General features: G+C 42.9%; 1 protein-coding gene across 1 annotated transcript in view; it reads left to right on the top strand.

The window, feature by feature from the left end:
• rpap1 (RNA polymerase II associated protein 1) overlaps positions 1 to 13,276 on the top strand; it is a 40,608-nt gene extending 27,332 nt beyond the window's left edge. The window contains exons 26-27 of the mRNA XM_061968383.1: positions 130 to 186; positions 12,906 to 13,276. Of these exons, the coding sequence (XP_061824367.1) occupies positions 130 to 186; positions 12,906 to 13,064 (216 nt within the window). The 3' untranslated portion in view covers positions 13,065 to 13,276. The remainder of the gene's footprint in view (positions 1 to 129; positions 187 to 12,905) is intronic.
• Positions 13,277 to 14,814: the final 1,538 nt, after the last annotated feature.

Here is a 14,814-nt window from a genome sequence, read left to right as displayed (position 1 = left end):
TTTTGGGATGTTTATAGTGTATGCTTGTTTGGAAAGCAGTTTTATAAATTTGCTTCTAAAATCATGCATGCATTCATCATTTTTTTTTTACTGGAGCTTTTTGATGTTATTTCTCTTCATCCATTCCAGGAAGTGGCTGCAGTGCGTCAAAACATGTTGAGGAAAATCTACTACATGACAGATGAGGTAATCATTTTGTGTGTGTGTGTGTGTGTGTGTGTGTGTGTGTGTGTGTGTAGAGGGGGGGGGTATATCCATGATTTTTATCTTCACTTGTGATGACGCATACGCACTGTGTAGTGTTTATTGATGGAAAACAACAATCTCATTGCTTCTAACATAACTTCTCAATGATTTTTTTTCTCTCCACTCTTCATGAAACATTCCTTGAAAAAGTATTTCAATAATAACAAGCTGTACATAACATGAAGAATATAGTGGAATAAATGAAATATTTGACAGCACTAACATAGCAAATTTGTACATTTGGGACACGTTTTGAGAGGCATACAAATTTAAATAGACAGCACAAATTTATTTTTGACAGCATAAACATTTGCGACATATTTATTGACATTTGCATGACATCACCAGTCAGAAAGTGTATGTTTCAATTCCCTAAAGCTAGGGAAGTCCTTAAAAATGTTTTTATTTAAACTTTGAGTATTGGCTGATACTGATATTCATCCGATATGATATCAGCAAAAATCAGACGTACTTTTATTATTTTGTAGTGTGGAATGTTAGAAAAAGCTTGATCAAATGAAATTAATCAAACCGTGAACAATGGTAGGTATTAAAAACACTAACCCATTTATTATTAACAGTCTGGAATTGACTTATGCTGTTTTTAAGTTTAAGTAGAGTGGTAATGTTTTTTGGGGGGGGGCGACTCCTACCAGCCACAATAATTCATTAAGTTAAACTTTTAACCCAGTAAGTTGAATGATGTGGACACGTTTCTTACTGGATACTTTTTAATACGCTTCTGCCTAGGAGACTATGTATCCGTAAGTAATATGCAACTATAATTACTTGATACTTGTTTGTATTGACAAATGTTGTGGTTGGACTGCCATATTGTTCAATTAAGGACACTTATTTCTTATGTCTAGCTTGTGAGCTATCGTGTGTTGTGCAACTGCTATCTTTTAGTAGTTTATAGCCTACCATGTTTAATTTTTGTAAACACTGTTACTGAAATACAAGAAAAGACCAACCATTTGTGCATATTGGAAGACATTTGGCTGTTTGCAACATGCTCAGTTTCATTCTTTAAACCAAAAAACATAACAAAAACGCCACAGGCTAACTCATGTTAATTATTAGTTTAACTGAACACACATTTTTTTAACAACTATATAGTTCATAGTTACTAATTTTATTGAATACAAAATCCTTGTAAGCCAGAGGAATTTGTCTGGCGTGCAGGCTAATCACTCATTAATGTCTCGTTAACACGTACACGCAGGGAGCGCGCGCATATATACAAAAGCAGTCCCAGAGAAGCAAATAACTAGCTAATGTTAGCTAACCAATTAGCTAACAACACACAAATCGTCTTAATAGAGCAGACTATAATGCTTGAAACACAAGTTAGCTCCCTCTCGGCATTTGTGTTAAGGTTGCAAACAGCCCCTTTAATTCACACTGATAAACGCGCAGGCCTGCTTGTATCGAAACGCTTGAATTGTAGAGTTTAGATGCAAACGATATAATTCGATACTTGTATTTTTACAATATCCAATATGCTGTTGCAATATTCTTTACCTTTTGGTCTCTAGGGGTGGCGTGGCTCGGTTGGTAGACCCAGCAACTTGAGGCTTCCAGGTTCAATTCCTGTTTCTGCCATCTTTGTCACAGGCTGTACCCTCTAAGCTGCACACGTGCGCATTTGCGCACTGCTTTCACATCTAGCGCGCACGGTAAATCTTAAACTGCGCAAAAATTGAATTTCAGTTTGAACTGTAAAAAAAGAAACACATATATGAACTATGTAGTATGTATGACTATGCAATCCAACTTTAGATTTTAGATTTTGATTTATTGGTCCCCGTTGGGGAAATTCATTTTCACTGCCGTACATTTAAACAATAGACATTACACATCACGAAACAAAAATAACAAAAAGACATCATACATGACCAACACATTTACAGGCTTGTCAGACAGATCGGCCGGGCCTGCTGTTAAGGGCGGCTATAGCTGCAGGGATAAGGCTTTTCCTGAGGCGGGCCCTCCGGAATTTGATGGTTCTGTACCTGCGCCCGGATGGTAGTGGGATGATGTATTGGTTTAGTGGGTGAGTGATATTCTGGACTATCGTGTTTGCCAGTCGAATGATGGACCTCTGGTTTAAATCTGAAATGTTGGGTGTGGGTAGGCCGGTGATTTTAGCTGCTATGTTTGTAATGCGTGTGAGTTTGGTCCGGTTGGTTACAGAAAGCATAGTGACAAAACATGTGGAACAGTACATAAGGACTTACTAAGTTTAATACAACCAGTGTTCCGCGGTGGGGCTTACCTGCGCTGCAGCCAATGATAAGATGCAGTTTACAACACGTGTTTCCTAACGCAGCCAATCGATGCCATATGCATATTTACTGTCGACGTGCTTCACGCACTGCACATGTTGACTTTTTTTTTTAGGTTTGTATGTTGTGTCTGACTCATAAAGAGGTAATTGCCGTGGTGCCAACTTTTCATCAGCTGATGGCAGACACAGCAGGGAGATCAGGTGACTCTTTTTCTCCGCGAGTTCTGTGATCACTTGGATGCTGGTTTTCCAGAGGATCGATGAATTGGAAGAACAGTCTGCAGTTGACATTGAAGCACTGAGGTGACATTCATTTTGAATATGGATCCACATATTGGCAAAGAAGTATGAGGCCATTCTCCACCACCCACATATAGAAGCCAATAGCAATATGCTGAATTCAAGTACATCATAAAACAAAAACTTAAACAAGGATCAATCAGCACATTTTCAGATATGGTGTCTGCAGGAGCTATAAAGGAGATCTCACAGCTTGTAGATATTTGTGCTACATTTCAAGCATCAAGAGTGAAAGAGGCTTCACTTTAATGAATTGTATCAAAACAACAAGCAGAAACCATCCAAAAGTAACACATTGGGACCAGCTGATGTGCATAAATTCAAACAAAAGCAGACAACGTCATCAACATTGACAAAGTTTATCACTGGAGAAATGAAAATGGCAGACATGAAAAAAAGGGATTTTTTTTCGTTATTAGATTTATTAGGACTTTTCATTTATAGATATTAATCATTAAATGTTGTTATACTAGATGATGGGGAGAAATGCAAATAAAAAACTGTATTGTGATATAGTTTGTATGAATTAATCTGTTGATTAACTCATAATAAGAATTAATCTACAAGGCACCCATTTAGGTCCTTTCTTTTTTGGCAGTTACAATTTTTTTCGTAATGTAATTTATGTGAGTAAGGTGTTGTTGTAGCTTGCTTACTTCAGATGTAGTCAGTAATCAATTTTTCAACTTATTTTGGTATACTGGTGTTCCTCAAAGCTCCATTTTAGGTCCTCTCTTTTTCATCATTTGGGCTATTCAACTCGTGAGTTTTGCTCCAAAAACTTGACTCACATTTTTGCAGCAGATTCTTAAAAACACTGGAGGGCTGTCATAGAGATGATCTTTTACTAGCTTTTTTGCAGAAAGCCCTTAAAAACAGCAGGGCACTATTGTAACTCTGACAGAATAGACCAAAATCAAATGTCTACTGTAGAGGAAGCTGGTTCTTCTGAATATTCAAAATATGATCAATAGTAAAAGGAAAAGTCCGGCTCTAGGTTCTTAGTTTTCTGGAATTGTGGCCCCCAAAACTATTAAGTAAATATCCCTATGCTGCAAAGTTCATATTTTTGTTGTAAGTGGACCAAATGATCCATCCATCCATCCATTTTCTACTGCTTATTCCCTTCGGGGTCGCGGGGGGCGCTGGAGCCTATCTCAGCTACAATCGGGCGGAAGGCGGGGTACACCCTGGACAAGTCGCCACCTCATCACAGGGCCAACACAGATAGACAGACAACATTCACACTCATCATGTATATTAAAATTAATCTAATATGAATTAGTGCTGTACCGCTAGTTTGATTATTTTATTAAGTCATGTAATTTGTAATAATGTCACATTTTGAATAATGGTATGGCTACAATGTGCACTTCTGATGTCGCTCACATGGGTCCACTGTATGCTCGGGAAGCTTGTGGGTTTGCTCAGACACACAAAAAAATTAGAGGGAACATTGGTCACAGCCGTTGTGTCCTTGAGCAAGACACTTTTCCCACCTGCTCCCAGTGCCACCCACACTGGTTTAAATGTAACTTAAAAATGTAGATAATGGGTTACACTTTGTAAAGCGCTTTGAGTCTCCAGACAAAAAAGCGCTATATGAATATAATTCACTGAAAGGCGGAAATGGTTTCCCTTAGCCTGCTTGCCTTAATGGAGACACTGAGATCAATCAATCAATCAATCAATCTTTATTTATATAGCCCTAAATCACAAGTGTCTCAAAGGGCTGCACAAGCCACAACGACATCCTCGGTACAAAGCCCACATACGGGCAAGGAAAACTCACCCCAGTGGGACGTCGATGTGAATGACTATGAGAAACCTTGGAGAGGACCGCATATGTGGGTCACCCCCCCCCCTCTAGGGGAGACCGAAAGCAATGGATGTCGAGTGGGTCTGACATAATATTGTGAGAGTCCAGTCCATAGTGGATCCAACATAATAGTAAGAGTACAGTCCATAGTGGGGCCAGCAGGACACCATCCCGAGCGGAGACGGGTCAGCAGCTTAGAGATGTTCCCAGCCGATGCACAGGCGAGCGGTCCACCCCGGGTCCCGACTCTGGACAGCCAGCACTTCATCCATGGCCACCGGACCTGTGCCCCCCCCGCCCCCTCAAGGAAAAGGGGAGCAGAGGAGAAAAGAAAAGAAACGGCAGATCAACTGGTCTAACAGTCAATCAATCAATCAATCTTTATTTATATAGCCCTAAATCACAAGTGTCTCAAAGGGCTGCACAAGCCACAACGACATCCTCGGTACAAAGCCCACATACGGGCAAGGAAAAACTCACCCCAGTGGGACGTCGATGTGAATGACTATGAGAAACCTTGGAGAGGACCGCATATGTGGGTAACTCCCCCCCCCTCTAGGGGAGACCGAAAGCAATGGATGTCGAGTGGGTCTGACATAATATTGTGAGAGTCCAGTCCATAGTGGATCCAACATAATAGTAAGAGTCCAGTCCATAGTGGGGCCAGCAGGACACCATCCCGAGCGGAGACGGGTCAGCAGCGTAGAGATGTTCCCAGCCGATGCACAGGCGAGCTGTCCACCCCGGGTCCCGACTCTGGACAGCCAGCACTTCATCCATGGCCACCGGACCTGTCCCCCCCCCCCCCCTCAAGGAAAAGGGGAGCAGAGGAGAAAAGAAAAGAAACGGCAGATCAACTGGTCTAACAGTCAATCAATCAATCAATCTTTATTTATATAGCCCTAAATCACAAGTGTCTCAAAGGGCTGCACAAGCCACAACGACATCCTCGGTACAAAGCCCACATACGGGCAAGGAAAACTCACCCCAGTGGGACGTCGATGTGAATGACTATGAGAAACCTTGGAGAGGACCGCATATGTGGGTCACCCCCCCCCCTCTAGGGGAGACCGAAAGCAATGGATGTCGAGTGGGTCTGACATAATATTGTGAGAGTCCAGTCCATAGTGGATCCAACATAATAGTAAGAGTACAGTCCATAGTGGGGCCAGCAGGACACCATCCCGAGCGGAGACGGGTCAGCAGCTTAGAGATGTTCCCAGCCGATGCACAGGCGAGCGGTCCACCCCGGGTCCCGACTCTGGACAGCCAGCACTTCATCCATGGCCACCGGACCTGTGCCCCCCCCGCCCCCTCAAGGAAAAGGGGAGCAGAGGAGAAAAGAAAAGAAACGGCAGATCAACTGGTCTAACAGTCAATCAATCAATCAATCTTTATTTATATAGCCCTAAATCACAAGTGTCTCAAAGGGCTGCACAAGCCACAACGACATCCTCGGTACAAAGCCCACATACGGGCAAGGAAAAACTCACCCCAGTGGGACGTCGATGTGAATGACTATGAGAAACCTTGGAGAGGACCGCATATGTGGGTAACTCCCCCCCCCTCTAGGGGAGACCGAAAGCAATGGATGTCGAGTGGGTCTGACATAATATTGTGAGAGTCCAGTCCATAGTGGATCCAACATAATAGTAAGAGTCCAGTCCATAGTGGGGCCAGCAGGACACCATCCCGAGCGGAGACGGGTCAGCAGCGTAGAGATGTTCCCAGCCGATGCACAGGCGAGCGGTCCACCCCGGGTCCCGACTCTGGACAGCCAGCACTTCATCCATGGCCACCGGACCTGTGTCCCCCCCCCCTCAAGGAAAAGGGGAGCAGAGGAGAAAAGAAAAGAAACGGCAGATCAACTGGTCTAACAGGGGGGCTATTTAAAGGCTAGAGTATACAAATGAGTTTTAAGATGGGACTTAAATGCTTCTACTGAGGTAGCATCTCTAATTGTTACCGGGAGGGCATTCCATAGTACTGGAGCCCGAATAGAAAACGCTCTATAGCCCGCAGACTTTTTTTGGGCTCTGGGAATCACTAATAAGCCGGAGTTCTTTGAACGCAGATTTCTTGCCGGGACATATGGTACAATGCAATCGACAAGATAGGACGGAGCTAGACCGTGTAGTATTTTATACGTAAGTAGTAAAACCTTAAAGTCACTTCTTAAGTGCACAGGAAGCCAGTGCAGGTGAGCCAGTATAGGCGTAATATGATCAAACTTTCTTGTTCTTGTCAAAAGTCTAGCAGCCGCATTTTGTACCAACTGTAATTTTTTAATGCTAGACATAGGGAGACCCGAAAATAATACGTTACAGTAGTCGAGACGAGACGTAACGAACGCATGAATAATGATCTCAGCGTCGCCGTCGAGGTTAGGTCTTTTGAGCAGAGGATGAATAACCGCTTTCTTGAATGCTAGGGGAACAGTGCCAGAGGAAAGTGATACGTTTATAATATTTAGCACTGATGGACCTAATAATACAAAAAGCTCCTTGATAAGTTTCCCAGGAAGTGGGTCAAGTAAACATGTTGTTTGTTTTATCCCACTTACACGCTGTAATAGTTCCTCTAATGTTATTTCATCAAAAAGAGAGAGACTATTTTGTATTGCAGTATCCGTCGTAGATACAGTTGTATCTGTGTTCATAGAACCCAGTTGTAGCTGGGATGCGTTGTCTTTAATCTCCTTTCTAATGAGTTCAATTTTCTTATTAAAGAAATTCATAAAGTCATCTGCCGAGTGGGTGGAGCTATTGGGAGGAGTCCCTTGTTGGGTTAGCGATGCTACTGTACTAAACAAAAATTTAGGGTCGTTTTTGTTGAGGCGGATGAGATTTGAGTAATATTTAGCTTTAGCTAAGGTAAGCATGCGTTTATACGATATTAAACTATCACTCCATGCTTGATGGAAAACCTCAAGCTTGGTCGCGCGCCATTTGCGTTCCAACTTTCTACATGATAATTTATGAGCTCTGGTTTCCTCTGTAAACCATGGGGTGCGCCTTTTAGGGGCCCTTTTTTGTTTTAGCGGTGCTATACTATCAATGGTTTTGCGCAGGGCATTGTCAAAGTTGTTAGTGAGGTTATCAATAGAGCCGACATAATTTGGGAATGGTGCCATTACCGAAGGCAGTAGGTCAGCAAGAGTCATCGTTGTGGCGGCATTAATGTTGCGGCTGCTATAGCAGTTATTATTATTAGTTTGTTGACAATGAGTCAGAACTTCGAATTTTATAAGGTAATGATCGGACATTACTTTAGTATACGGGAGTACCATAACTTTGGAGGTGGTGACACCCCTGACCAGCACTAGATCTATCGTATTGCCGTTGCGATGCGTAGGTTCATTTATTATTTGTGTAAGACCACAGCTATCAATTATAGTCTGGAGCGCCACACACTGAGGGTCCGATGGGGTATTCATATGGATATTAAAGTCCCCCATTATGATTATATTGTCTGCGTGCGTCACTAGATCAGCAACGAACTCTGAGAATTCATTAATAAAGTCCGAGTAGGGCCCTGGGGGGCGGTAGATAACAGCCATATAGAGAGGCAGCGGTGCGACAGACCTCATAGTAAGCACCTCAAACGATTTGTATTTATTATTTAGGTTAGGTAAGGTTAAAGTTTTCATTATATATTAGTGCGACCCCCCCACCCCTTTTAAGGGGACGGGCAATATGCGCATTCGTATAGTTAGGAGGAGATGCCTCATTTAGCGCAAAAAATTCGTCTGGTTTGAGCCAGGTTTCGCTAAAACCAATGACGTTAAGATTGTTGTCTCTAATGACCTCATTAACTAATAACGTTTTGGGAGACAATGATCTTATGTTTAAAAAGCCCATATTATAAGTATTGGGCTGTTTTGACGAGTTTTTGTTTAAATTATCCGTAGTAGAAATATTAATAATGTTGCGTTTATTATACGTAGTGCACTTTAAATAGTTTCGACCATATCTAGGAATTGATACGACGGGAATTTTCAGATTGTTTGCTTGATGCTGCGATCGACTGAACGCATCATGATTTGCCACCTCAGTAGAATGCATATCTACCCCGGACACATTCACAACAGAAAACACATGTGAGTTGTGTGTTATTCTAAGAAAATTGCTATGCGTACAGGAATTATCCAGCCTGGTGCTGGCTAGTTCTAGCTTAACTGACTCCTCACCCGGACTAGCAGGCTCTGTAATTGCCTGTGACCGGGCTTGCTCTAGTGTAGTTAGTCAAATGACGCCCCGATGCAAGATGGCGCCAGTATGTGCTTTGGCCTGCCGTCTCTCGCTGTCAGCTCTGTTCGTTTTTGTGTTTTTTGCATCTATTTTCGTCTCTGTCAGCTCACTGCTTGTGTATGACCGCCAAACACTGTTGGATCTTTGCCCCTCTCCCACTGATATGATCAACTTCGACGTTGGTTTTACGACGTCCCAGTCAGCTTTTTCACCTGGCCGGATTCCTGCCTTCCTTTCCCGCCCCCTGGCTCCTCCCCCCCGGCGGAAGCGTCTCCGGCGCCGCGGTAAACGTGGCGGCCAGCTGGTGAAAGTTAGGGCACTCCTGGCCCGGCTTCCCGTGGCTCCCCGAAGGAGGAATGGTGCGGTATCCGGTCTCCTCCTGCACCCACGCTCGCTCGATCCTATCGGCTCCTGGCTGGTTCCTATCGTTGGTTTGGAGGAAGAAGCTTGCCGTCGTCGCTCCTGCTGTCCCCGCCCCCGAAGGCGCGGGGTGGATCACCGCCACCTGCGGGCTGTGTGTCGGGCCCCACCCGGATTAATTGCGGCCTTGGACGTGCTGGCCCCCGCCAGGTTCGGTCTTGTGAACGCAAGATCTTTGACAAACAAAACTTTTATCCTGAAGGATTTCTTCACTTCCCGCGGACTGGACTTCCTCTGTGTGACGGAGACATGGCTGAGAGCCGGTGAGTCCGCCCCTCTTAATGAACTTCTGCCTCCGGAGTGTTCCTACTTTAATTCCCCACGGCCGTACGGTCGAAAAGGAGGAGGATTAGCAGTCGTTTTTAAAAATGACTTTAAATGCCGTCAGATCCGCCTACAATCCTCCTTTTCAAGCTTCGAACTGTGCATGTTTGAACTGGGTCTTTCTGATGTCGTCCTGTGTGCCGTCATCTATCGACCACCCAAGTACCACAAAGACTTTATAACTGACTTTTCTGAATTTCTGGCTGAAATCCTGCCCAAATATGATCGTGTCCTTATTGTGGGTGATTTTAATATTCACACCTGCTGTCCAGATGAGCCGCTTTCCAGGAGCTTCCTGAATATAATCGACTCATTTAACTTTGTACAGTCTGTGTGTGGTTCTACACATGAACGCGGGCATACACTCGATTTAGTGCTCTCGTATGGTTTGTGTGTTTTTAATTTGGACATTTGCGACGCTGTGTTCTCTGATCACATGCCGATCCTGTTTGATATTGCCACGCAGTGTCCAGTTAAATTGTGCGCACCGCCCCAACGCTCTCGCATGTTTAATTCTTCGTCTCCTGCTCGGTTCTCCTCTATTTTTTCGACTCTTTGTGATGATAATTCTGCAGCATCTGTGTGTCTGAATACTGAAGAGTTGGTTTCTGGGTTCAACTCTTATCTGTTTACAAACACTGGACACGATCGCGCCTTTCAAATGCAGCCGCGCTAAGAAAATGGAAAAAAGACAGGCTGCATGTGTCCTTTGCCATTTTTAAAGAAAGCCTGTTTTCCTTTCAGATGACTGTAAAAGCAGAAATGAATATATATCTATCTCAGATTATATCTTCTAACTGTAACAACCCCAGAGTTCTGTTTAAAACTATTAACACTGTCATTGATGCTCCCAAATCTGCTGGTTTTGATGCTTCTTTTGAATTCTGTGAAAATTGTCTCCATTTTTTCACTGACAAAATTGTGTCAACTAGAGCCAGTCTATCTCAGCCTTCATATGACCCTTCTGTTCCCCTGCATTTCTCTTCTGTTTTCCATCAGTTTGAGCCGGTGTCCTTTTCTTTTTTAAGTGACACAGTTAGTCATATGAAGCCCTCTGGTTCTCCTGCAGATGCCCTCCCACCTCGCCTGTTTAAGGAGGTACTTGCTACTATTGGATCAAGTGTCCTTAACATTATCAATAGTAGCCTCTCTTCTGGAATAGTTCCAGTAGAGTTTAAACATGCAGTGGTACGACCTCTACTTAAAAAACCCAGCCTCGACCCCTCTCTCCTCTCTAACTTCAGACCTATCTCTAATCTTCCATACATTTCCAAAATATTAGAGAAGGTTGTCTACAGTCAGTTGTTGCCCTTCTTAGAGGATAATGGTATCACTGAGCTGTTCCAGTCCGGTTTTAAAGCCCTCCACAGCACAGAGTCAGCGCTTCTAAAAGTTTTTAACGATATCCTCCTGTCCACTGATTCTGGTAAATATGTTGTCCTGGTGCTTTTAGATCTGTCTGCTGCGTTCGACACCGTCGACCACGCCACCTTAATCACTCGTCTTGAGAACTGTGTGGGCATTAAGGGCGCCGCCCTCAACTGGTTCCGGTCGTACCTAACCGACAGGAGTTTTTGTGTAAAAGTAGACAGTTTTATGTCGTCCACAGCTCCTTTACCACATGGGGTCCCCCAGGGCTCAATCCTTGCCCCAATCTTATTTGCGCTTTACCTTCTCCCCCTTGGTTCTATTTTTAGGAAGTACAGTATTGCATTTCATTTTTATGCCGATGATTGCCAGATTTATTTTCCCATGGCACAAAATAACACGGTTCAACGTCTTATTGACTGCCTGCACGACATCAAAGTCTGGCTTTCAGCTAACTTCCTGAGCCTAAATGAAGATAAAACAGAAGTTATGTTGTTCGGTCCAAGTCGCTCTCCCTCCCCCAACGTTGACCTCGGCACTCTGACCCCGTATCTCAGCGACTCTGTCACAAACCTGGGGGTAAAGTTTGACTCAGATTTTAAATTCGAAAAACAAATCAGCAGCGTCGTTCAAAAAAGCTTTTATCAATTACGCCAAATAGCGAAAGTGAAACCGCTTCTATCAAGACATGATCTTGAGAAATTAATCCACGCTTTTATCTCGACTCGTCTTGATTATTGTAATGCCCTGTATGTTGGCATTAGCCAGGCCTCCCTCGCCCGCCTGCAGCTCGTGCAGAACTCTGCTGCTCGTCTGCTAACACAGACCCGCAGACGTGAGCACATCACCCCTATTTTAGCGTCCCTTCACTGGCTCCCTGTGCGTTACCGAATACATTTTAAACTCCTTTTATTTGTTTTTAAATGTCTAAACAACCTCGCGCCAACCTATCTCTCCGACCTCCTTCAGCCTTACTGCCCCACCCGATCCTTAAGATCAGCCGATCAGCTGCTGTTGACGGTCCCTGACACAAGGCTGAAGCTTAGAGGTGACAGAGCTTTCGCCGTTGCTGCTCCCAAGCTCTGGAACGACCTACCCCTGAGTGTTAGACAAGCCTCTTCTCTTCCTGTTTTTAAATCTCTCTTAAAAACATACTTTTATTCCATGGCTTTTAACACTGAGTGATATCCATCCTGCAATGGCGCCCCATAATACACCTGCTGTGATCCTGTTTTTATGTTTTTATGTTTTTATTAATTCTATTTTAATTATTTATTTTTTATCATGTTCTGTTTGTGTTGTGTTGTGTTTGCTCGGTACTCGTTTTATCTTTTAACCTGCTCATTGTACAGCACTTTGGCTACCCCTGTGGTAAATTTTAAATGTGCTCTATAAATAAAGTTGATTTGATTTGATTTGATTTGAAATGTGACTTAAACAGTAGTCTATATTCTTAGACAGGATGATGGCGCCTTCCTGGTTAGGGTGAAGGCCGTCCCTCATCAGCAAGCCTGGTTTGCCCCAGAAAGAGGGCCAATTATCAAAATAGATCCATAAGGCTTTTTATGTTATTCAGATTTGTATGTAACACTTCAGCAATCCACCAGACTGTGGGAAGTAGAGTTGCTAATATTGCGTTCAATAATGCATAGTTTACTAGTCAACCAAAGTATGGCCATCCCAATCCTTCCTCTCTCCTCTTTCTCTACTTACAGATGAAGGCACTCTGCTTAAATACTTCCTCTACACATACGCACACACCCATTCCTCACACACAAACGCACACTGCTCCTCAAAACGCTAAGTCTGTCTCTGAGGTGTACTGTATGATTTTGTCCACTTACTGTTATGTTTTTCATCTTCCACCCTGTCCTTGTCTCAAACGCAGGTGTTAAAGAACCACTTGCTGCTTTTCCGCCAGGCCAAGCAGGACTCAAAGTTGGGCTTCGATACTTACGCTCAGTTGCCTCCCGTAAGAGCGAAGCATCTGGAGAAAGTTGTGGGTCTGCAGAATGGCACCTGCAACGATAGAGGAGGGGAGCAGTGATGGGGAAAAAAGAAGCTTGGACTTGTCAAAAGTGGACTTTGGAGCAGGTGTGCTTTCCTCATGACCCCATCATGTTTTTCCCAACTTTCTGGCTTTAGTTTGCACTGATTATTAGCATCTCAGACAGAGGAATTATGATTATTAGCAGGATTCTGCCAAAACTACTTTTACACTTGAAATAAATGGAAGCGTATTTGTCATTTCTTAGCAAATTGTTGAGGAATCCTGATGACATTTTGTTCCGTAGTATGTAATCCATCCCACTGATATACTCTATCATAGATTCATTAATGTGTATATTTTTAACCATACTTGACATCTAAGCATAGGTCAAAGGTTGGGCTGCACAATTTTGAGAAAAAACTTAATTGAGATTTGCTATTTTTACATTATACATAAAAATGCATAAAACTGCGACAATAACAAGGGCAGGAAGACATGATACTTTTCGACTGTCAATCAACATATTGTTGACTTAAAAAATATTTGGCTTTATGCAGACTCTGAGCTTTTGTCTACATCATGCTCTTAAACTGAATAAATAACCAATACAAACGAAAGGGACAAGCGGTAGGAAATGGATGGATGGAACTATACAGTGACTATAATGTAATGTAATCATAATAATAATGCAAGAAACCATATGAAAGGATGTCAACTTTTATTTCTCATTACTATATAATTGTTTATCATTGTACTGTAATTGGAAGGTAACAAACACATAAGCAGAATGGACTCTCATTCATGTGAGCAAAAATTTAACTTCAATAACTATTAAACATCATAAAGTGCATTTTTTTCCCAGTTGAAGATACAAGGTTGGACGTTGTCTTTTTTTGTTTCAATCTTGTGATCATGGCTCATAATGCCCATCCGATTTGAAGTATATTTGAAATATTACCACAACGGGACATTTGGCTTTGTAATCATATTTTTATGCTCCTAATTTTTGTTACTTTGCAGCACTTCTTACTGGCGAGTCGCGACAAGGGAGGCTCTTTTTGCTCCCTGTGTATACTGTATAAGCGAGCGGTCTCTTTCTCTTCGCTTACCGAAATAAATATTGTGAATGACTGAAAAGATAAATTACTGTGTTCAGGTAATTTTAGTGTTAAATAAACACGCTCAGGTGCTGACAGCGATGCCGAGAGTGAGACGTGTTTTTTTTCTGTTTGAAGCTAGAGACGAACAAACGCGAGGCCTAAACAATTCTGATTGGCGAACATGACTGTCACTCAAATACCGCAGACTGCGGAGAACGACAAACAAAAACCTTAGCCTCTTGTGGTTATTTATAACACTCACTAAAACCTTGATGTCGATTCGTGTGCTGACCAAGTCAAAAGTTTATTGCAACTACAATTCCCCATTAAGGCACATTTGTAATTGTGTTCTACTATGTATTGTGGTAATCGGCTACAGACGCTGACTGCCATGTTGCTTGGCAAAACTAATAATTTATATTTAAAACCAACAACCATCCAGACTGTGTCTCGTTTGCTTTATGAGATCGGAAGAACACACAGAGCCTTTCTATTGTTGCTAACTAATTATGACTGCAAGTTTGCAACTGACAAAGACTCGATCTTTTCAAGCTGAACCATCTGCTGCCACTGATGGAAAATGCCCATGAGGGTCTGATTTATTTTCCAAAACATAAACTCTGCTCATCGCCCCAGTGCAGCTGAGGTAGGCTCTAGCCCACCCGCGATTCCAGAAGGGACAAATGGTAGGAAATGGATGGATGGTG

This window comes from Nerophis lumbriciformis, linkage group LG08 (assembly GCF_033978685.3).
Source record: "Nerophis lumbriciformis linkage group LG08, RoL_Nlum_v2.1, whole genome shotgun sequence".
NCBI classification, from domain to species: Eukaryota; Metazoa; Chordata; class Actinopteri; order Syngnathiformes; family Syngnathidae; genus Nerophis; species Nerophis lumbriciformis.
This window is presented reverse-complemented; position numbering and strand designations above follow the sequence as displayed.